General features: G+C 53.9%; 1 protein-coding gene across 4 annotated transcripts in view; it reads right to left on the bottom strand.

Moving 5' to 3' along the window:
• The window catches only part of LOC130684987 (uncharacterized), a 78450-nt gene that overhangs the window by 37605 nt on the left and 16651 nt on the right, over positions 1-24194 (bottom strand). For all 4 annotated transcript variants that reach the window (XM_057508135.1, XM_057508136.1, XM_057508137.1 and 1 more), the window contains 6 exons: positions 23292-23508; positions 17630-17751; positions 14637-14853; positions 8973-9094; positions 5965-6181; positions 295-416 (listed from right to left, as the gene is read on the bottom strand). In XM_057508135.1, the coding sequence (XP_057364118.1) occupies positions 295-416; positions 5965-6181; positions 8973-9094; positions 14637-14853; positions 17630-17751; positions 23292-23508 (1017 nt within the window). The remainder of the gene's footprint in view (positions 1-294; positions 417-5964; positions 6182-8972; positions 9095-14636; positions 14854-17629; positions 17752-23291; positions 23509-24194) is intronic.

The raw sequence follows: 24194 nt of genomic DNA, 5'->3' as shown, positions 1-24194 counted from the left end.
GGGTTCCCACGGGGGGAGGAGCCCGCGTCCGACCGGAAACTCACCCCGCGCAGCCGCAGAGTTCCTGCTGAGAGTCGGCGGAGAGCGGAGGGCGGCGGCCGTTGGGGCGGTGGGGGCGGGGGCGGAGGGCGCAGGGAGGGTGGGCTGTCGCTGCCGCCTCTCCGCGCAGGACTTTCCGGCGCATGTGAGGGCGAGGCGGGGCCCGTGGGAGAGGGGCGGCCCCCGTCCTTTCCCCTCACGGTATCTTTGCTTTCTTCCCTTAAGGGGAAGCCCCAGACCCTCCCAGGCGCCTACCTGGGGCCCTGCGTGACTTGCTCCTGACTCGCTGTGTAACCTCCGTGATGCCGATTTCTCTCCCCGATCCTGAGTAGCGATCAGCCCTCTGTCTGGTCCACACATGTCCCCCAGCTTGCAGGCTGCAGGACAGATCAGTGAAAGAGGCTTCACTCGCCTTTTTTTTCTGTGTGGTGTCATTAATATACAATCACATGAGCAACACCCTGGTTACTAGATTCCGCCCATTGTCGAGGCCCAACCGCATACCCCATTACAGTCACTGTTCACTCGCCCTTTTTCCGGAGGAAAGGAAGCTGCCAGCTCTCGTTTCGCTCACTGTGAAAAGCCTTTAATTGATCTCTTCAAACAAGTTCTGTAGGCTACACTAGAACATGTGGGCTTGAATAAAAATTGGCTACTCTGCTACCAATGCCCTTCAGGGAGACACAGGCTTGATTAAATGTTAAGATTCAGGCACAGGAGTGGTGCCTGGTCCTTGAACTCACGTATGGTTCCTTTACACGATCCCCTGGAACACAGTCCTCCTAATTCTGTTTCCTGAATTGTCCATCAGGGGTAGTTCCTCATGTGTAAAGAGTCATCAGGCAGAGTACCATCCACCACTTCTTTCTGGAGATGTTTCCTTTTCTCAGTGCAGGGGAAATAAATCCTTACATTTACCCTCTGGTTGTGGGTATAGGGGCCACGCTGAGCCCTTATGAAACTCAAGGAAATATTTAAGCTGCCATGGACGACAAAGGGTTGGAGAGGAAGGAAGGGGGTGGTGACTCTGGCTAGAAAAATTGATCTGAGAAATATGCTGTGTATGACAATGGAACAGTATGTTCATTTACAAACGCATTAAAAAGGTTTGTTTCCTGTGGCCACGTTTATGTTTGGATACTTTAATTTTTGAAGAAAGGATGACTATATATTTACCATCAAATTGTTTAGCTCACCTCATGTCACATTCAGTGGAAAGGAAAGGCTGGGGGCTCTGGGAGAGCAAACTTGGACGGGGCCCCTGCCAGATGCCAGGCTGACCATGGTTTCCACCGGGCTGCCTCCTGCTGGGCTGTGACGTCACACAGGGCATGGAGCGCCCGCGCTCCCTCCTCTCTCCTGCCCTCAGCCTTGTCCCCTAGCCTTTCCCTGAGGCCTGGCTTGGCACTGCTCGGACAGAGAGCTTTAAAGGGTTTTGGTCCAGGACAGGGTTCTGGATGTGAAACTTTTACTTTGTGCCAAGAACTAAAACACCGACTCTTTTCCATCTCTATCCTAATGTCTCCCCACGGGCTTTGAATAAACTCCTGCAGGCCAAGCCCACATCAAGCCTTTCCTCTCCTCTCCATCCCATATTCGTGGTTGTGTTCTAGAAGTTTCTGTGTGAGCAGCAGCTGTCAGCGCCAGGCGGGATGAGTGCTAATAATAATAGCTACCATTGCTTGGGACAATATGTTCCACACTTTACATGCAGTATCTCACTTAATCCTCACAGCAACTTTTATCCCCATGTTACAGATGAGGAAGTGAATGGCTTAGAAGTATCCTCAAGGTCCCATGGTTGAGCCCTCTAAAGTGGAAATCTATGCATTTTAACTATAAGCATTCTGAGCTAGAGTGTGTGTGTGTGTGTGTGTGTGTGTGTGTGTGTGTGTGTGTGATAAAATACAAATTAACATGAAATCTAACATTGTCACCATTTTAGAGTATACAACTCCACTGTCCCTCACTGAATTCACAATACTGGATAACCATCACCGCTAACTAGTTCCAGAATTTTTCATCCCCCTGAAAGGAAATCTTGTACCTATTAAGCAGTCACCCCCATTCTCCCCTCCCTCTAGTCCTAGGCAAACACCAGTCTCATATCTTTCTCTATGGATTTGCCGCCGTTGTTTCAGTCATATAAGTGGATTTGTACAATATGTGGCTTTTTGTATCTGGCTTCTTTCACTTAGCATAATGTCAACGTTCATCCATTTTGCAGCATGGGTCAGTATTTCGTTTTTTTTATGACTGGGTAACATTGTACTGTGTGAATAGACCCATTTTGTTTATCCATTCAGCTGTCAATGAACAGTTACGTGTATTTTCACAGCAAGATAGCCTTTGTCGTCAAGGAATGAATCTCTAGGGTGGGATTTCAGGCATAACATCAAACTGGAAGGTGAGGGAGTTGAGAGCAGACGTCTTTCTCAGATCTGTCAAGTAACAAAGTAGAAGTCACATGTTCTCTGACTAGCTCAATGGGACAGCAGTAAGGCAGGAGGTATAAGGGTACCCGCTCCCCAAAGGTGTCAAGGTTTCCAAGCCACTTCTGCTGGAGGGCATCTGGCAGGCTCCTGGAATGGAAGCTTACGGCTCAGGTTTATTTCCTGCCCTCCTCATTTCAGTGGGGGAGGAAGGAAGAATGCGGAGGAGTCTTAAAAGAATAGTAGGTTTCCATACACAGACTGATGAAAGGAGAAACGGAGATGACTCCCCAGATGATTTAACCCCCACGTCCTACCGGCCACGGTCTGAAGCGGTCATCCTGGCTTCTCTCCAGAACAATATATGTGCACATAGCATTATAGAACTTGTGATAATGCACTGATTTGATCCTCTTCAAGGTAGTTAAATCAGTCCGGTTTGGAAACATTTCGATGGCCCGCGCTTTCTCTGTAAGCAAAGTACTACAGCGGTTCAGAACAAAGGCTTTACACCTGCGTTCAAACACTGCCTCCACTACCACTACTCCCGTGAATTTAGGCAACTGACACAACCTCCGTTTCTTCACCTATAACAAGGGATGGTAGCTACAAGGCCAAACACAGTGGGTTCTCATGATATGTGAAGAACATAACACAGCATCTGAGGAAATCAATTTTTAATGTATTATTAAATAAGGTCAATATCACCATTTACTGAGACTTTTTGAAAGGACTGGCTAAGGACCGAGACTGGGTTGTTTGATGGTTCCATCCTATCCCATCATCTTACGTGACTACAGACTTTTTCCATTTGCTGTATCTTTTTCATTTGGGGCTGGAAAAGAAACTATCCACCCAATTTTCCCTGTTGAAGACACTTCTACCTTGGTACCCACCGTAGGACATGGCAGGATGGGCCTGACCCCTGAGGGGCAGCGGGAAGTTTGTGGGGGAGGGTGGCGGCCCCGCCCTGAGGGCTCGGCGGAGGGGTGGGGACAAAGGGGTTTGTGACAGTGACAGGTCATAAAGGGCAGCAGAGTATAAATAGGGCTGCGCAGGGGGATTAGGCGAGGAGTTACTTCTCTCCGCAGGACTGTAGCTCACAGCGTCTGAGATTGTCAGAGGCAGACGCGAGGCACAGCAGAGCGCGAGCGCACCGTACATCTCTGCACACTTGCAGAGATTCCGGCTGGCATCCAGCACCTGCTAGCACTCCCACGGCCGTCACCTGCACACCCCAAACCCACCTCTGCCTCCAGGAGGCTCTGAAGCCGGGGGAGTTGGGTACTGCAGGGTGGGGTGCTGTTGAGAGACCTGCCGGGAGGCCGCCCGTGCCCAGGAGCACCGCTGTTCCCTCTTCTGTCAGCGAAGGGAAGGCACAGGGACCTGTTTGCCTAGCCAGCGCTGCTTCCTGTGGTAACGGAGTCATCAGCAGTGAGTCTCTGTGTCCGTGTTACATGGCCCAGAGGAGGCCCAGGGTGGGCATGTTCAACACCGCCATGGGGCAACTGCAGCGACAACTGCGCCAGGGAGAATTTGACATGTTCAAGTCTGTCCCTGTGTTTGAGAGCGACTTTATGCAGGTCACCAAACGGGGAATGCTAGTTGATGTGCACAAATGCGCCATGATCATTACAGTGGGCATCGCAAACACCAACACCCTCGACCCAATACCAGACGTCATGCTGCTGGCACAACCTGTCGGTGACTGTGAAAAGCATGAGGGATGTGGTGAGCCCACTGAGGGAGAAGAGCAAGGAGATACAAAGACCTTAGAGGTCACCAGGCTCTTGCCCTTGAAGTTCGTAAGGATCAGCGTTCACAACCGTGACAAACAACAGCTGCGCGTGAGGCTTATTACCGGCCGCTCCTTCTACCTGCAACTGTGTGCCCCTCCGGACAAGCAGGAAGAGCTCTTTGGCTACTGGGAAGAGCTAATTGACCTCCTGAGGCCCCCGGTTGAAGCTCACAGCAGTACCCATGCCGTTCCTGCCGGGGACAGGTTCTTGTCGATGTTTGACGAAATGGACAGGAGCGTTCCCGATGCAGAACATTTCCACGGACCAGAAGGTCAGGAAGAGGTCAGCATTGGGAGCATCCATGTCCTGGAGGCGACTGCGGCCCTCTCTGCAGCTTCTGACGTGGGGGAGCGGGCCCGACAGGACTTCCACAGATGCACTACCATGCCCGAAGAGGCCGCCCCGGACAATACACCTGCATGGCGTGTCCGAGAGTCAGCAGCAAGGGCAGAAAGAGAGGAGGTGACAGCACAGGAGCCGGCAGCAAGGGCTATGACGCATGGAGCAGAAGGGGTGGCAGGAGACACCACGGCAGGTGCTTTAACCACGACAGCCACCAAGTCCGCCTTGAAACAGCTGAACACAACCCTAGCAGGGGCAGCCGCTGAGTGTCCTGGAGGACGCAAACACAACCCGGCTATTTCGGGTGCGGACAACACGTGCCCAACTTCCGCTCCGACCTTGCGGAGGGAGCGGGCTGGGAGGCAGCCGCGCCTGTCTCCGGCCAGCACTGAGGTCCCCACAGGGAGAAGGGAGAGCACGCAGGAGGGCGCTATCCGGAGCTCCCCACCCCGCGGGGTAGCTGAGAGCTGCCAGAGGGCAGGTGTGGACAAGATACCCCACCAACCAGGGGACAGCACCTTAGGGAGCCACACAACCCCCAGAGAGGAGGAGGAAGGCCGCCGCAGCTCCGCGCACAGCACGCATGACACCACCTGCAAGGAGCTCAGCCCTGCCCACGGCCCCACCGCTGAGGAGTCCAGAGCCTCTCACAAACCGGGTGGGACAAAAAGTGCACGTTCCTGGCCTGAGATACGCAGCAGGATCGGCTCGCTGTGGCACAACACCAAAGCCAGAGTGAGCAGCCGCCCCAAGCCAGAGAGAGGTGGACACCCTGGACAGGACCTGCTGGGAGACCATCACAAAGAGGACAGTCAGGGACTGGAGGTGGCTGGGAGCAGACCCTGGGCCAGAAGCCACAGGGAGGACCAGGGCTAGGGAGGGGACCAGGGCTCAGGACATACCCCTGCATGTTAAATAAAAGATAAATGAGAAATACACTGAGAATGTGGCATGCTGCCTTCTGTCTGAATGTCCAGGTCAGTAGTGGTGACCTCACAGTGGATCCCCTGAGGTCATCCGGGTCTGCAGCCTGGGACCCCAGTGCCAGCCAGGGCAGCTCCCACCTCACACCCCTGCTCAGCAGAGCCCACAGGACGGCTCCATCTCGCCTCAACCCCTTTCGGGGTCACTATTTAGAGTGAGATGTTATAGGCATTATTCTGTTCATGATTGCCTTTAATTCTCAAAGCAACGGAACAGGCAGCGATTAGTCTCACTATAGGGGGGAAACAGACCTAGAAAGGGTAAGTAACTCCCCAGAGGACACAGCGAGTTCACCTCTTCCTTCTGTCAGGCCCTTGCACCTCTGCTCTAGTCTGCTTGGTCACCACCCTCCTGGCCCCTAAACCCACCTGCACAGAAATTCCTTCGTGAGCCTTCTCAGGATCTTTCTTTGCTTCTGCTCCTGCCTCAGACCGTCAGTGCCTCCAAAGCCAGGGAAACATTTCCTCATTCTCTTTCTGGCCTCCCGTCTCCAACGCTGAGGGCCCCGTGTGAAGTTCTTCATAGAGTGGGCCCTTAGTAGATGCTCCAAGTTCATGGCTGTGGTTGCATGTGCAACTGGGGCCGCTGGAGGAAAGGCAGAAATGAGGGAACATCCAGAACCCAAACCCAAAGGCGAGATCCTCTGTCACTCCCCAAAACTCCTTTCTAGCATAAATATGCGTAAAGCATGACCTTCCTAAACACCCCAGGAAAATGCCTGCCCGTGAGTGTTCCAGACCCAGTGTGAGCCATCCGGGGTGGCTCAACAAAAGCTTGTGAACTGGTGGGAAGGAAGTGTAAGCTGGGACTCCCTGCACCAGGGCAGGTGAGCTGCAGGAATATGTGGCCACGGGGAGAGAAGGTACATGGGGACAAGGCAGCGTTGAGGGCAGGCCTTTGAGTTCTGGCCCCTTTGAGGGGATGGGAGAAGAAATAGAACAAGAGATAAGAAAGGAGCAGTCAGACTGAGAAGCTGACGCCTGACTACTTTAGAGACAGACTCCCACATCTTAGAGCAGGGGTCAGGACGTTATGGCCCCCACCTGCCTGTTCTTGTCCTGCCTGTAAGCTAAGAAGGGTTTCTATAGCTTTAAATGGCTGAAGGAATTCAAAAGCAGAATAGTATTTCATGACACCTGAACATTCCATGAAATTCAAATCTTCACCTCTATGGATAAAGTTTTATTGGCTCCCAGCCAGGCTCATTCACTGGAGGGTTGTCCATCACTGCTTCCTGCTACCACGACAGTCAAGGTGATAGAGATCACATGGCCCAGAAAGCTTAAATATTTACTATTTGCCTTTTGCAGAACATGAGGAACAGGGCCCTGGGCCACAGATCGGCCCCCATGTGGGAGAGGAAGCCGCCTGAAGGGAGTTCAGGCTGAAGGGGACGCATAGGAGCAGATAGAGGGGGCGGGTTCCCAGGAGACTTCTGCCAAAGCCAGCTGCCCTGATTTTCTTAGGACAAAACTCCCCGGCAGTGAACTTACATCTTCCCAGCCCCAAACTAGCTGCCCAGGGAATCCTGAAGGAACCCAGACCCCAATACACACCCTAGGGCCCTGGAATCCCAGCTCCAACATTAGGAACTGTGTGGGCTTTCACAATTCCATAACCTCTAAGCCTCAGATCTCCATCTGCACGATAGGGGTGTAACGCAGACCTTGGAGGCCCGCTGAGAATTCCGTATGACGACAGAGTTAGCACAGTCTCTGGTGCACCGTGGCACTCTGCAACGTGTAGGCCTTGCTGTTAGCGTCGGTCACTCTGCCTGCAGCCGGTCTGCGAGAACAGATGCACCTCCTAATGTGCCCACCAGGGGGCAGGAAGGCCCTGCTCGTGGCCGGGACTATGGCAGATGGAGCCAGTGTAGAGGTTTCCTGCCTGGGGAGAGGTGCCCGTCCCTGCAGTTTACAACCCAGCCTGTGATTAGCTCCTATTCTTCCCCCAGCCTGCTGTGGGCCAGACTGGTGCAGAGCTTCCAGCTGCGGGCAGGCCAGTGTTGTTCTTGCCCTTCCGGTGGCAGGCCAGGTCACTGGGGAAACGCTCCTTCTTTCTGTCTATCTGTGTGTCACCTCATGTCGTCCTCCAGTGACCCTGGAGGCAGGCAGAGCAAGTGGGTTAACACCCTCACGCCAGCAGGGAACTGAAGCTCAGAGAAGTCAGGTGACTTGCCCAAGATCCCGGGGCTTGCGTGCGAGCAGGGTGCCTGGGATTGTAGCTTATATCATCTCTCCCAGTGCCAGGCTTGTCTCTCTCCTGGTCAGCAGGCTGTCCTTAATAACCACCCTCTCCCCAAAGTTCCACTTTCTGCCACTTCTTTCAGCATTCCTGCCCCTGCCCTCCTGGCTGAGGACACCCCACCACTCCTCTATCCCCGTGGAACTTGGAATGTGGACAGGCTGCTGGGCTGTGTGTTTGCATGTGTGGTAATTTCTTCTTCATTCCCTCCTGCTGACGCCAATACTTGCAGAGCACGCACAGCAGGAGGGAGCGATCATGCAGATGCTGGCAGCTGAGGCCAAGCACGCTGTGGGCTGTGGTGCACTGAGGATGGTGGGGCAGACGGGGTGAGCCAGGGCACCGATTACACCCGCTACCCAGGGTGAACCAGAGGCCCTGCCAGCATGGAGCTTACACGCTCCCGAGAGAGCCACAAACCAATGCTTGTAGCACTCCTCAGGTGGCACCGTAAGGAAGACACAGCAGGGGAGGGGACGGAGAGAAAGGAGGGGCACTGTGCCGGCTCGGGTGGTCAGGGCAGGCGAGAAGAGACGGCGGCTGGTACCCACTGCGCCCCTCGCAGCGCCAGCTCCCGAATCTCCTCTGGCAGCGAGTCCCCGAGCATTTGGATTAAGCTGCCCACAAACCCAGCATGTCCTTCACGGCCAGCTTCAAGGGGCAGCGCACCCGGACGTCCTCTCGGGGGGGCGGGGACCGAGGCCCGGGAGTCTATCCCGGCTACTCTTCTGAAGGCCCGCGCTGGGGAAAGGGCGGCCGCCGCCGCCGCCGCCGCCGCCGCCGCCGCCGCCTTTTCCCCACTTTGAACTGTCAGCGGGAAGCCTGGGAGCGGAAGGGCGGGTTCCCACGGGGGGAGGAGCCCGCGTCCGACCGGAAACTCACCCCGCGCAGCCGCAGAGTTCCTGCTGAGAGTCGGCGGAGAGCGGAGGGCGGCGGCCGTTGGGGCGGTGGGGGCGGGGGCGGAGGGCGCAGGGAGGGTGGGCTGTCGCTGCCGCCTCTCCGCGCAGGACTTTCCGGCGCATGTGAGGGCGAGGCGGGGCCCGTGGGAGAGGGGCGGCCCCCGTCCTTTCCCCTCACGGTATCTTTGCTTTCTTCCCTTAAGGGGAAGCCCCAGACCCTCCCAGGCGCCTACCTGGGGCCCTGCGTGACTTGCTCCTGACTCGCTGTGTAACCTCCGTGATGCCGATTTCTCTCCCCGATCCTGAGTAGCGATCAGCCCTCTGTCTGGTCCACACATGTCCCCCAGCTTGCAGGCTGCAGGACAGATCAGTGAAAGAGGCTTCACTCGCCTTTTTTTTCTGTGTGGTGTCATTAATATACAATCACATGAGCAACACCCTGGTTACTAGATTCCGCCCATTGTCGAGGCCCAACCGCATACCCCATTACAGTCACTGTTCACTCGCCCTTTTTCCGGAGGAAAGGAAGCTGCCAGCTCTCGTTTCGCTCACTGTGAAAAGCCTTTAATTGATCTCTTCAAACAAGTTCTGTAGGCTACACTAGAACATGTGGGCTTGAATAAAAATTGGCTACTCTGCTACCAATGCCCTTCAGGGAGACACAGGCTTGATTAAATGTTAAGATTCAGGCACAGGAGTGGTGCCTGGTCCTTGAACTCACGTATGGTTCCTTTACACGATCCCCTGGAACACAGTCCTCCTAATTCTGTTTCCTGAATTGTCCATCAGGGGTAGTTCCTCATGTGTAAAGAGTCATCAGGCAGAGTACCATCCACCACTTCTTTCTGGAGATGTTTCCTTTTCTCAGTGCAGGGGAAATAAATCCTTACATTTACCCTCTGGTTGTGGGTATAGGGGCCACGCTGAGCCCTTATGAAACTCAAGGAAATATTTAAGCTGCCATGGACGACAAAGGGTTGGAGAGGAAGGAAGGGGGTGGTGACTCTGGCTAGAAAAATTGATCTGAGAAATATGCTGTGTATGACAATGGAACAGTATGTTCATTTACAAACGCATTAAAAAGGTTTGTTTCCTGTGGCCACGTTTATGTTTGGATACTTTAATTTTTGAAGAAAGGATGACTATATATTTACCATCAAATTGTTTAGCTCACCTCATGTCACATTCAGTGGAAAGGAAAGGCTGGGGGCTCTGGGAGAGCAAACTTGGACGGGGCCCCTGCCAGATGCCAGGCTGACCATGGTTTCCACCGGGCTGCCTCCTGCTGGGCTGTGACGTCACACAGGGCATGGAGCGCCCGCGCTCCCTCCTCTCTCCTGCCCTCAGCCTTGTCCCCTAGCCTTTCCCTGAGGCCTGGCTTGGCACTGCTCGGACAGAGAGCTTTAAAGGGTTTTGGTCCAGGACAGGGTTCTGGATGTGAAACTTTTACTTTGTGCCAAGAACTAAAACACCGACTCTTTTCCATCTCTATCCTAATGTCTCCCCACGGGCTTTGAATAAACTCCTGCAGGCCAAGCCCACATCAAGCCTTTCCTCTCCTCTCCATCCCATATTCGTGGTTGTGTTCTAGAAGTTTCTGTGTGAGCAGCAGCTGTCAGCGCCAGGCGGGATGAGTGCTAATAATAATAGCTACCATTGCTTGGGACAATATGTTCCACACTTTACATGCAGTATCTCACTTAATCCTCACAGCAACTTTTATCCCCATGTTACAGATGAGGAAGTGAATGGCTTAGAAGTATCCTCAAGGTCCCATGGTTGAGCCCTCTAAAGTGGAAATCTATGCATTTTAACTATAAGCATTCTGAGCTAGAGTGTGTGTGTGTGTGTGTGTGTGTGTGTGTGTGTGTGATAAAATACAAATTAACATGAAATCTAACATTGTCACCATTTTAGAGTATACAACTCCACTGTCCCTCACTGAATTCACAATACTGGATAACCATCACCGCTAACTAGTTCCAGAATTTTTCATCCCCCTGAAAGGAAATCTTGTACCTATTAAGCAGTCACCCCCATTCTCCCCTCCCTCTAGTCCTAGGCAAACACCAGTCTCATATCTTTCTCTATGGATTTGCCGCCGTTGTTTCAGTCATATAAGTGGATTTGTACAATATGTGGCTTTTTGTATCTGGCTTCTTTCACTTAGCATAATGTCAACGTTCATCCATTTTGCAGCATGGGTCAGTATTTCGTTTTTTTTATGACTGGGTAACATTGTACTGTGTGAATAGACCCATTTTGTTTATCCATTCAGCTGTCAATGAACAGTTACGTGTATTTTCACAGCAAGATAGCCTTTGTCGTCAAGGAATGAATCTCTAGGGTGGGATTTCAGGCATAACATCAAACTGGAAGGTGAGGGAGTTGAGAGCAGACGTCTTTCTCAGATCTGTCAAGTAACAAAGTAGAAGTCACATGTTCTCTGACTAGCTCAATGGGACAGCAGTAAGGCAGGAGGTATAAGGGTACCCGCTCCCCAAAGGTGTCAAGGTTTCCAAGCCACTTCTGCTGGAGGGCATCTGGCAGGCTCCTGGAATGGAAGCTTACGGCTCAGGTTTATTTCCTGCCCTCCTCATTTCAGTGGGGGAGGAAGGAAGAATGCGGAGGAGTCTTAAAAGAATAGTAGGTTTCCATACACAGACTGATGAAAGGAGAAACGGAGATGACTCCCCAGATGATTTAACCCCCACGTCCTACCGGCCACGGTCTGAAGCGGTCATCCTGGCTTCTCTCCAGAACAATATATGTGCACATAGCATTATAGAACTTGTGATAATGCACTGATTTGATCCTCTTCAAGGTAGTTAAATCAGTCCGGTTTGGAAACATTTCGATGGCCCGCGCTTTCTCTGTAAGCAAAGTACTACAGCGGTTCAGAACAAAGGCTTTACACCTGCGTTCAAACACTGCCTCCACTACCACTACTCCCGTGAATTTAGGCAACTGACACAACCTCCGTTTCTTCACCTATAACAAGGGATGGTAGCTACAAGGCCAAACACAGTGGGTTCTCATGATATGTGAAGAACATAACACAGCATCTGAGGAAATCAATTTTTAATGTATTATTAAATAAGGTCAATATCACCATTTACTGAGACTTTTTGAAAGGACTGGCTAAGGACCGAGACTGGGTTGTTTGATGGTTCCATCCTATCCCATCATCTTACGTGACTACAGACTTTTTCCATTTGCTGTATCTTTTTCATTTGGGGCTGGAAAAGAAACTATCCACCCAATTTTCCCTGTTGAAGACACTTCTACCTTGGTACCCACCGTAGGACATGGCAGGATGGGCCTGACCCCTGAGGGGCAGCGGGAAGTTTGTGGGGGAGGGTGGCGGCCCCGCCCTGAGGGCTCGGCGGAGGGGTGGGGACAAAGGGGTTTGTGACAGTGACAGGTCATAAAGGGCAGCAGAGTATAAATAGGGCTGCGCAGGGGGATTAGGCGAGGAGTTACTTCTCTCCGCAGGACTGTAGCTCACAGCGTCTGAGATTGTCAGAGGCAGACGCGAGGCACAGCAGAGCGCGAGCGCACCGTACATCTCTGCACACTTGCAGAGATTCCGGCTGGCATCCAGCACCTGCTAGCACTCCCACGGCCGTCACCTGCACACCCCAAACCCACCTCTGCCTCCAGGAGGCTCTGAAGCCGGGGGAGTTGGGTACTGCAGGGTGGGGTGCTGTTGAGAGACCTGCCGGGAGGCCGCCCGTGCCCAGGAGCACCGCTGTTCCCTCTTCTGTCAGCGAAGGGAAGGCACAGGGACCTGTTTGCCTAGCCAGCGCTGCTTCCTGTGGTAACGGAGTCATCAGCAGTGAGTCTCTGTGTCCGTGTTACATGGCCCAGAGGAGGCCCAGGGTGGGCATGTTCAACACCGCCATGGGGCAACTGCAGCGACAACTGCGCCAGGGAGAATTTGACATGTTCAAGTCTGTCCCTGTGTTTGAGAGCGACTTTATGCAGGTCACCAAACGGGGAATGCTAGTTGATGTGCACAAATGCGCCATGATCATTACAGTGGGCATCGCAAACACCAACACCCTCGACCCAATACCAGACGTCATGCTGCTGGCACAACCTGTCGGTGACTGTGAAAAGCATGAGGGATGTGGTGAGCCCACTGAGGGAGAAGAGCAAGGAGATACAAAGACCTTAGAGGTCACCAGGCTCTTGCCCTTGAAGTTCGTAAGGATCAGCGTTCACAACCGTGACAAACAACAGCTGCGCGTGAGGCTTATTACCGGCCGCTCCTTCTACCTGCAACTGTGTGCCCCTCCGGACAAGCAGGAAGAGCTCTTTGGCTACTGGGAAGAGCTAATTGACCTCCTGAGGCCCCCGGTTGAAGCTCACAGCAGTACCCATGCCGTTCCTGCCGGGGACAGGTTCTTGTCGATGTTTGACGAAATGGACAGGAGCGTTCCCGATGCAGAACATTTCCACGGACCAGAAGGTCAGGAAGAGGTCAGCATTGGGAGCATCCATGTCCTGGAGGCGACTGCGGCCCTCTCTGCAGCTTCTGACGTGGGGGAGCGGGCCCGACAGGACTTCCACAGATGCACTACCATGCCCGAAGAGGCCGCCCCGGACAATACACCTGCATGGCGTGTCCGAGAGTCAGCAGCAAGGGCAGAAAGAGAGGAGGTGACAGCACAGGAGCCGGCAGCAAGGGCTATGACGCATGGAGCAGAAGGGGTGGCAGGAGACACCACGGCAGGTGCTTTAACCACGACAGCCACCAAGTCCGCCTTGAAACAGCTGAACACAACCCTAGCAGGGGCAGCCGCTGAGTGTCCTGGAGGACGCAAACACAACCCGGCTATTTCGGGTGCGGACAACACGTGCCCAACTTCCGCTCCGACCTTGCGGAGGGAGCGGGCTGGGAGGCAGCCGCGCCTGTCTCCGGCCAGCACTGAGGTCCCCACAGGGAGAAGGGAGAGCACGCAGGAGGGCGCTATCCGGAGCTCCCCACCCCGCGGGGTAGCTGAGAGCTGCCAGAGGGCAGGTGTGGACAAGATACCCCACCAACCAGGGGACAGCACCTTAGGGAGCCACACAACCCCCAGAGAGGAGGAGGAAGGCCGCCGCAGCTCCGCGCACAGCACGCATGACACCACCTGCAAGGAGCTCAGCCCTGCCCACGGCCCCACCGCTGAGGAGTCCAGAGCCTCTCACAAACCGGGTGGGACAAAAAGTGCACGTTCCTGGCCTGAGATACGCAGCAGGATCGGCTCGCTGTGGCACAACACCAAAGCCAGAGTGAGCAGCCGCCCCAAGCCAGAGAGAGGTGGACACCCTGGACAGGACCTGCTGGGAGACCATCACAAAGAGGACAGTCAGGGACTGGAGGTGGCTGGGAGCAGACCCTGGGCCAGAAGCCACAGGGAGGACCAGGGCTAGGGAGGGGACCAGGGCTCAGGACATACCCCTGCATGTTAAATAAAAGATAAATGAGAAATACACTGAGAATGTGGCATGCTGCCTTCTGTCTGAATGTCCAGGTCAGTAGTGGTGACCTCACAGTGGATCCCCTGAGGTCATCCGGGTCTGCAGCCTGGGACCCCAGTGCCAGCCAGGGCAGCTCCCACCTCACACCCCTGCTCAGCAGAGCCCACAGGACGGCTCCATCTCGCCTCAACCCCTTTCGGGGTCACTATTTAGAGTGAGATGTTATAGGCATTATTCTGTTCATGATTGCCTTTAATTCTCAAAGCAACGGAACAGGCAGCGATTAGTCTCACTATAGGGGGGAAACAGACCTAGAAAGGGTAAGTAACTCCCCAGAGGACACAGCGAGTTCACCTCTTCCTTCTGTCAGGCCCTTGCACCTCTGCTCTAGTCTGCTTGGTCACCACCCTCCTGGCCCCTAAACCCACCTGCACAGAAATTCCTTCGTGAGCCTTCTCAGGATCTTTCTTTGCTTCTGCTCCTGCCTCAGACCGTCAGTGCCTCCAAAGCCAGGGAAACATTTCCTCATTCTCTTTCTGGCCTCCCGTCTCCAACGCTGAGGGCCCCGTGTGAAGTTCTTCATAGAGTGGGCCCTTAGTAGATGCTCCAAGTTCATGGCTGTGGTTGCATGTGCAACTGGGGCCGCTGGAGGAAAGGCAGAAATGAGGGAACATCCAGAACCCAAACCCAAAGGCGAGATCCTCTGTCACTCCCCAAAACTCCTTTCTAGCATAAATATGCGTAAAGCATGACCTTCCTAAACACCCCAGGAAAATGCCTGCCCGTGAGTGTTCCAGACCCAGTGTGAGCCATCCGGGGTGGCTCAACAAAAGCTTGTGAACTGGTGGGAAGGAAGTGTAAGCTGGGACTCCCTGCACCAGGGCAGGTGAGCTGCAGGAATATGTGGCCACGGGGAGAGAAGGTACATGGGGACAAGGCAGCGTTGAGGGCAGGCCTTTGAGTTCTGGCCCCTTTGAGGGGATGGGAGAAGAAATAGAACAAGAGATAAGAAAGGAGCAGTCAGACTGAGAAGCTGACGCCTGACTACTTTAGAGACAGACTCCCACATCTTAGAGCAGGGGTCAGGACGTTATGGCCCCCACCTGCCTGTTCTTGTCCTGCCTGTAAGCTAAGAAGGGTTTCTATAGCTTTAAATGGCTGAAGGAATTCAAAAGCAGAATAGTATTTCATGACACCTGAACATTCCATGAAATTCAAATCTTCACCTCTATGGATAAAGTTTTATTGGCTCCCAGCCAGGCTCATTCACTGGAGGGTTGTCCATCACTGCTTCCTGCTACCACGACAGTCAAGGTGATAGAGATCACATGGCCCAGAAAGCTTAAATATTTACTATTTGCCTTTTGCAGAACATGAGGAACAGGGCCCTGGGCCACAGATCGGCCCCCATGTGGGAGAGGAAGCCGCCTGAAGGGAGTTCAGGCTGAAGGGGACGCATAGGAGCAGATAGAGGGGGCGGGTTCCCAGGAGACTTCTGCCAAAGCCAGCTGCCCTGATTTTCTTAGGACAAAACTCCCCGGCAGTGAACTTACATCTTCCCAGCCCCAAACTAGCTGCCCAGGGAATCCTGAAGGAACCCAGACCCCAATACACACCCTAGGGCCCTGGAATCCCAGCTCCAACATTAGGAACTGTGTGGGCTTTCACAATTCCATAACCTCTAAGCCTCAGATCTCCATCTGCACGATAGGGGTGTAACGCAGACCTTGGAGGCCCGCTGAGAATTCCGTATGACGACAGAGTTAGCACAGTCTCTGGTGCACCGTGGCACTCTGCAACGTGTAGGCCTTGCTGTTAGCGTCGGTCACTCTGCCTGCAGCCGGTCTGCGAGAACAGATGCACCTCCTAATGTGCCCACCAGGGGGCAGGAAGGCCCTGCTCGTGGCCGGGACTATGGCAGATGGAGCCAGTGTAGAGGTTTCCTGCCTGGGGAGAGGTGCCCGTCCCTGCAGTTTACAACCCAGCCTGTGATTAGCTCCTATTCTTCCCCCAGCCTGCTGTGGGCCAGACTGGTGCAGAGCTTCCAGCTGCGGGCAGGCCAGTGTTGTTCTTGCCCTTCCGGTGGCAGGCCAGGTCACTGGGGAAACGCTCCTTCTTTCTGTCTATCTGTGTGTCACCTCATGTCGTCCTCCAGTGACCCTGGAGGCAGGCAGAGCAAGTGGGTTAACACCCTCACGCCAGCAGGGAACTGAAGCTCAGAGAAGTCAGGTGACTTGCCCAAGATCCCGGGGCTTGCGTGCGAGCAGGGTGCCTGGGATTGTAGCTTATATCATCTCTCCCAGTGCCAGGCTTGTCTCTCTCCTGGTCAGCAGGCTGTCCTTAATAACCACCCTCTCCCCAAAGTTCCACTTTCTGCCACTTCTTTCAGCATTCCTGCCCCTGCCCTCCTGGCTGAGGACACCCCACCACTCCTCTATCCCCGTGGAACTTGGAATGTGGACAGGCTGCTGGGCTGTGTGTTTGCATGTGTGGTAATTTCTTCTTCATTCCCTCCTGCTGACGCCAATACTTGCAGAGCACGCACAGCAGGAGGGAGCGATCATGCAGATGCTGGCAGCTGAGGCCAAGCACGCTGTGGGCTGTGGTGCACTGAGGATGGTGGGGCAGACGGGGTGAGCCAGGGCACCGATTACACCCGCTACCCAGGGTGAACCAGAGGCCCTGCCAGCATGGAGCTTACACGCTCCCGAGAGAGCCACAAACCAATGCTTGTAGCACTCCTCAGGTGGCACCGTAAGGAAGACACAGCAGGGGAGGGGACGGAGAGAAAGGAGGGGCACTGTGCCGGCTCGGGTGGTCAGGGCAGGCGAGAAGAGACGGCGGCTGGTACCCACTGCGCCCCTCGCAGCGCCAGCTCCCGAATCTCCTCTGGCAGCGAGTCCCCGAGCATTTGGATTAAGCTGCCCACAAACCCAGCATGTCCTTCACGGCCAGCTTCAAGGGGCAGCGCACCCGGACGTCCTCTCGGGGGGGCGGGGACCGAGGCCCGGGAGTCTATCCCGGCTACTCTTCTGAAGGCCCGCGCTGGGGAAAGGGCGGCCGCCGCCGCCGCCGCCGCCTTTTCCCCACTTTGAACTGTCAGCGGGAAGCCTGGGAGCGGAAGGGCGGGTTCCCACGGGGGGAGGAGCCCGCGTCCGACCGGAAACTCACCCCGCGCAGCCGCAGAGTTCCTGCTGAGAGTCGGCGGAGAGCGGAGGGCGGCGGCCGTTGGGGCGGTGGGGGCGGGGGCGGAGGGCGCAGGGAGGGTGGGCTGTCGCTGCCGCCTCTCCGCGCAGGACTTTCCGGCGCATGTGAGGGCGAGGCGGGGCCCGTGGGAGAGGGGCGGCCCCCGTCCTTTCCCCTCACGGTATCTTTGCTTTCTTCCCTTAAGGGGAAGCCCCAGACCCTCCCAGGCGCCTACCTGGGGCCCTGCGTGACTTGCTCCTGACTCGCTGTGTAACCTCCGTGATGCCGATTTCTCTCCCCGATCCTGAGTAGCGATCAGCCCTCTGTCTGGTCCACACATGTCCCCCAGCTTGCAGGCTGCAGGACAGATCAGTGAAAGAGGCTTCACTCGCCTTTTTTTTCTGTGTGGTGTCATTAATATACAATCACATGAGCAACACCCTGGTTACTAGATTCCGCCCATTGTCGAGGCCCAACCGCATACCCCATTACAGTCACTGTTCACTCGCCCTTTTTCCGGAGGAAAGGAAGCTGCCAGCTCTCGTTTCGCTCACTGTGAAAAGCCTTTAATTGATCTCTTCAAACAAGTTCTGTAGGCTACACTAGAACATGTGGGCTTGAATAAAAATTGGCTACTCTGCTACCAATGCCCTTCAGGGAGACACAGGCTTGATTAAATGTTAAGATTCAGGCACAGGAGTGGTGCCTGGTCCTTGAACTCACGTATGGTTCCTTTACACGATCCCCTGGAACACAGTCCTCCTAATTCTGTTTCCTGAATTGTCCATCAGGGGTAGTTCCTCATGTGTAAAGAGTCATCAGGCAGAGTACCATCCACCACTTCTTTCTGGAGATGTTTCCTTTTCTCAGTGCAGGGGAAATAAATCCTTACATTTACCCTCTGGTTGTGGGTATAGGGGCCACGCTGAGCCCTTATGAAACTCAAGGAAATATTTAAGCTGCCATGGACGACAAAGGGTTGGAGAGGAAGGAAGGGGGTGGTGACTCTGGCTAGAAAAATTGATCTGAGAAATATGCTGTGTATGACAATGGAACAGTATGTTCATTTACAAACGCATTAAAAAGGTTTGTTTCCTGTGGCCACGTTTATGTTTGGATACTTTAATTTTTGAAGAAAGGATGACTATATATTTACCATCAAATTGTTTAGCTCACCTCATGTCACATTCAGTGGAAAGGAAAGGCTGGGGGCTCTGGGAGAGCAAACTTGGACGGGGCCCCTGCCAGATGCCAGGCTGACCATGGTTTCCACCGGGCTGCCTCCTGCTGGGCTGTGACGTCACACAGGGCATGGAGCGCCCGCGCTCCCTCCTCTCTCCTGCCCTCAGCCTTGTCCCCTAGCCTTTCCCTGAGGCCTGGCTTGGCACTGCTCAGACAGAGAGCTTTAAAGGGTTTTGGTCCAGGACAGGGTTCTGGATGTGAAACTTTTACTTTGTGCCAAGAACTAAAACACCGACTCTTTTCCATCTCTATCCTAATGTCTCCCCACGGGCTTTGAATAAACTCCTGCAGGCCAAGCCCACATCAAGCCTTTCCTCTCCTCTCCATCCCATATTCGTGGTTGTGTTCTAGAAGTTTCTGTGTGAGCAGCAGCTGTCAGCGCCAGGCGGGATGAGTGCTAATAATAATAGCTACCATTGCTTGGGACAATATGTTCCACACTTTACATGCAGTATCTCACTTAATCCTCACAGCAACTTTTATCCCCATGTTACAGATGAGGAAGTGAATGGCTTAGAAGTATCCTCAAGGTCCCATGGTTGAGCCCTCTAAAGTGGAAATCTATGCATTTTAACTATAAGCATTCTGAGCTAGAGTGTGTGTGTGTGTGTGTGTGTGTGTGTGTGTGTGATAAAATACAAATTAACATGAAATCTAACATTGTCACCATTTTAGAGTATACAACTCCACTGTCCCTCACTGAATTCACAATACTGGATAACCATCACCGCTAACTAGTTCCAGAATTTTTCATCCCCCTGAAAGGAAATCTTGTACCTATTAAGCAGTCACCCCCATTCTCCCCTCCCTCTAGTCCTAGGCAAACACCAGTCTCATATCTTTCTCTATGGATTTGCCGCCGTTGTTTCAGTCATATAAGTGGATTTGTACAATATGTGGCTTTTTGTATCTGGCTTCTTTCACTTAGCATAATGTCAACGTTCATCCATTTTGCAGCATGGGTCAGTATTTCGTTTTTTTTATGACTGGGTAACATTGTACTGTGTGAATAGACCCATTTTGTTTATCCATTCAGCTGTCAATGAACAGTTACGTGTATTTTCACAGCAAGATAGCCTTTGTCGTCAAGGAATGAATCTCTAGGGTGGGATTTCAGGCATAACATCAAACTGGAAGGTGAGGGAGTTGAGAGCAGACGTCTTTCTCAGATCTGTCAAGTAACAAAGTAGAAGTCACATGTTCTCTGACTAGCTCAATGGGACAGCAGTAAGGCAGGAGGTATAAGGGTACCCGCTCCCCAAAGGTGTCAAGGTTTCCAAGCCACTTCTGCTGGAGGGCATCTGGCAGGCTCCTGGAATGGAAGCTTACGGCTCAGGTTTATTTCCTGCCCTCCTCATTTCAGTGGGGGAGGAAGGAAGAATGCGGAGGAGTCTTAAAAGAATAGTAGGTTTCCATACACAGACTGATGAAAGGAGAAACGGAGATGACTCCCCAGATGATTTAACCCCCACGTCCTACCGGCCACGGTCTGAAGCGGTCATCCTGGCTTCTCTCCAGAACAATATATGTGCACATAGCATTATAGAACTTGTGATAATGCACTGATTTGATCCTCTTCAAGGTAGTTAAATCAGTCCGGTTTGGAAACATTTCGATGGCCCGCGCTTTCTCTGTAAGCAAAGTACTACAGCGGTTCAGAACAAAGGCTTTACACCTGCGTTCAAACACTGCCTCCACTACCACTACTCCCGTGAATTTAGGCAACTGACACAACCTCCGTTTCTTCACCTATAACAAGGGATGGTAGCTACAAGGCCAAACACAGTGGGTTCTCATGATATGTGAAGAACATAACACAGCATCTGAGGAAATCAATTTTTAATGTATTATTAAATAAGGTCAATATCACCATTTACTGAGACTTTTTGAAAGGACTGGCTAAGGACCGAGACTGGGTTGTTTGATGGTTCCATCCTATCCCATCATCTTACGTGACTACAGACTTTTTCCATTTGCTGTATCTTTTTCATTTGGGGCTGGAAAAGAAACTATCCACCCAATTTTCCCTGTTGAAGACACTTCTACCTTGGTACCCACCGTAGGACATGGCAGGATGGGCCTGACCCCTGAGGGGCAGCGGGAAGTTTGTGGGGGAGGGTGGCGGCCCCGCCCTGAGGGCTCGGCGGAGGGGTGGGGACAAAGGGGTTTGTGACAGTGACAGGTCATAAAGGGCAGCAGAGTATAAATAGGGCTGCGCAGGGGGATTAGGCGAGGAGTTACTTCTCTCCGCAGGACTGTAGCTCACAGCGTCTGAGATTGTCAGAGGCAGACGCGAGGCACAGCAGAGCGCGAGCGCACCGTACATCTCTGCACACTTGCAGAGATTCCGGCTGGCATCCAGCACCTGCTAGCACTCCCACGGCCGTCACCTGCACACCCCAAACCCACCTCTGCCTCCAGGAGGCTCTGAAGCCGGGGGAGTTGGGTACTGCAGGGTGGGGTGCTGTTGAGAGACCTGCCGGGAGGCCGCCCGTGCCCAGGAGCACCGCTGTTCCCTCTTCTGTCAGCGAAGGGAAGGCACAGGGACCTGTTTGCCTAGCCAGCGCTGCTTCCTGTGGTAACGGAGTCATCAGCAGTGAGTCTCTGTGTCCGTGTTACATGGCCCAGAGGAGGCCCAGGGTGGGCATGTTCAACACCGCCATGGGGCAACTGCAGCGACAACTGCGCCAGGGAGAATTTGACATGTTCAAGTCTGTCCCTGTGTTTGAGAGCGACTTTATGCAGGTCACCAAACGGGGAATGCTAGTTGATGTGCACAAATGCGCCATGATCATTACAGTGGGCATCGCAAACACCAACACCCTCGACCCAATACCAGACGTCATGCTGCTGGCACAACCTGTCGGTGACTGTGAAAAGCATGAGGGATGTGGTGAGCCCACTGAGGGAGAAGAGCAAGGAGATACAAAGACCTTAGAGGTCACCAGGCTCTTGCCCTTGAAGTTCGTAAGGATCAGCGTTCACAACCGTGACAAACAACAGCTGCGCGTGAGGCTTATTACCGGCCGCTCCTTCTACCTGCAACTGTGTGCCCCTCCGGACAAGCAGGAAGAGCTCTTTGGCTACTGGGAAGAGCTAATTGACCTCCTGAGGCCCCCGGTTGAAGCTCACAGCAGTACCCATGCCGTTCCTGCCGGGGACAGGTTCTTGTCGATGTTTGACGAAATGGACAGGAGCGTTCCCGATGCAGAACATTTCCACGGACCAGAAGGTCAGGAAGAGGTCAGCATTGGGAGCATCCATGTCCTGGAGGCGACTGCGGCCCTCTCTGCAGCTTCTGACGTGGGGGAGCGGGCCCGACAGGACTTCCACAGATGCACTACCATGCCCGAAGAGGCCGCCCCGGACAATACACCTGCATGGCGTGTCCGAGAGTCAGCAGCAAGGGCAGAAAGAGAGGAGGTGACAGCACAGGAGCCGGCAGCAAGGGCTATGACGCATGGAGCAGAAGGGGTGGCAGGAGACACCACGGCAGGTGCTTTAACCACGACAGCCACCAAGTCCGCCTTGAAACAGCTGAACACAACCCTAGCAGGGGCAGCCGCTGAGTGTCCTGGAGGACGCAAACACAACCCGGCTATTTCGGGTGCGGACAACACGTGCCCAACTTCCGCTCCGACCTTGCGGAGGGAGCGGGCTGGGAGGCAGCCGCGCCTGTCTCCGGCCAGCACTGAGGTCCCCACAGGGAGAAGGGAGAGCACGCAGGAGGGCGCTATCCGGAGCTCCCCACCCCGCGGGGTAGCTGAGAGCTGCCAGAGGGCAGGTGTGGACAAGATACCCCACCAACCAGGGGACAGCACCTTAGGGAGCCACACAACCCCCAGAGAGGAGGAGGAAGGCCGCCGCAGCTCCGCGCACAGCACGCATGACACCACCTGCAAGGAGCTCAGCCCTGCCCACGGCCCCACCGCTGAGGAGTCCAGAGCCTCTCACAAACCGGGTGGGACAAAAAGTGCACGTTCCTGGCCTGAGATACGCAGCAGGATCGGCTCGCTGTGGCACAACACCAAAGCCAGAGTGAGCAGCCGCCCCAAGCCAGAGAGAGGTGGACACCCTGGACAGGACCTGCTGGGAGACCATCACAAAGAGGACAGTCAGGGACTGGAGGTGGCTGGGAGCAGACCCTGGGCCAGAAGCCACAGGGAGGACCAGGGCTAGGGAGGGGACCAGGGCTCAGGACATACCCCTGCATGTTAAATAAAAGATAAATGAGAAATACACTGAGAATGTGGCATGCTGCCTTCTGTCTGAATGTCCAGGTCAGTAGTGGTGACCTCACAGTGGATCCCCTGAGGTCATCCGGGTCTGCAGCCTGGGACCCCAGTGCCAGCCAGGGCAGCTCCCACCTCACACCCCTGCTCAGCAGAGCCCACAGGACGGCTCCATCTCGCCTCAACCCCTTTCGGGGTCACTATTTAGAGTGAGATGTTATAGGCATTATTCTGTTCATGATTGCCTTTAATTCTCAAAGCAACGGAACAGGCAGCGATTAGTCTCACTATAGGGGGGAAACAGACCTAGAAAGGGTAAGTAACTCCCCAGAGGACACAGCGAGTTCACCTCTTCCTTCTGTCAGGCCCTTGCACCTCTGCTCTAGTCTGCTTGGTCACCACCCTCCTGGCCCCTAAACCCACCTGCACAGAAATTCCTTCGTGAGCCTTCCCAGGATCTTTCTTTGCTTCTGCTCCTGCCTCAGACCGTCAGTGCCTCCAAAGCCAGGGAAACATTTCCTCATTCTCTTTCTGGCCTCCCGTCTCCAACGCTGAGGGCCCCGTGTGAAGTTCTTCATAGAGTGGGCCCTTAGTAGATGCTCCAAGTTCATGGCTGTGGTTGCATGTGCAACTGGGGCCGCTGGAGGAAAGGCAGAAATGAGGGAACATCCAGAACCCAAACCCAAAGGCGAGATCCTCTGTCACTCCCCAAAACTCCTTTCTAGCATAAATATGCGTAAAGCATGACCTTCCTAAACACCCCAGGAAAATGCCTGCCCGTGAGTGTTCCAGACCCAGTGTGAGCCATCCGGGGTGGCTCAACAAAAGCTTGTGAACTGGTGGGAAGGAAGTGTAAGCTGGGACTCCCTGCACCAGGGCAGGTGAGCTGCAGGAATATGTGGCCACGGGGAGAGAAGGTACATGGGGACAAGGCAGCGTTGAGGGCAGGCCTTTGAGTTCTGGCCCCTTTGAGGGGATGGGAGAAGAAATAGAACAAGAGATAAGAAAGGAGCAGTCAGACTGAGAAGCTGACGCCTGACTACTTTAGAGACAGACTCCCACATCTTAGAGCAGGGGTCAGGACGTTATGGCCCCCACCTGCCTGTTCTTGTCCTGCCTGTAAGCTAAGAAGGGTTTCTATAGCTTTAAATGGCTGAAGGAATTCAAAAGCAGAATAGTATTTCATGACACCTGAACATTCCATGAAATTCAAATCTTCACCTCTATGGATAAAGTTTTATTGGCTCCCAGCCAGGCTCATTCACTGGAGGGTTGTCCATCACTGCTTCCTGCTACCACGACAGTCAAGGTGATAGAGATCACATG

Source organism: Manis pentadactyla, chromosome 9 (genome assembly GCF_030020395.1).
Source record: "Manis pentadactyla isolate mManPen7 chromosome 9, mManPen7.hap1, whole genome shotgun sequence".
Classification (NCBI taxonomy): Eukaryota; Metazoa; Chordata; class Mammalia; order Pholidota; family Manidae; genus Manis; species Manis pentadactyla.
This window is presented reverse-complemented; position numbering and strand designations above follow the sequence as displayed.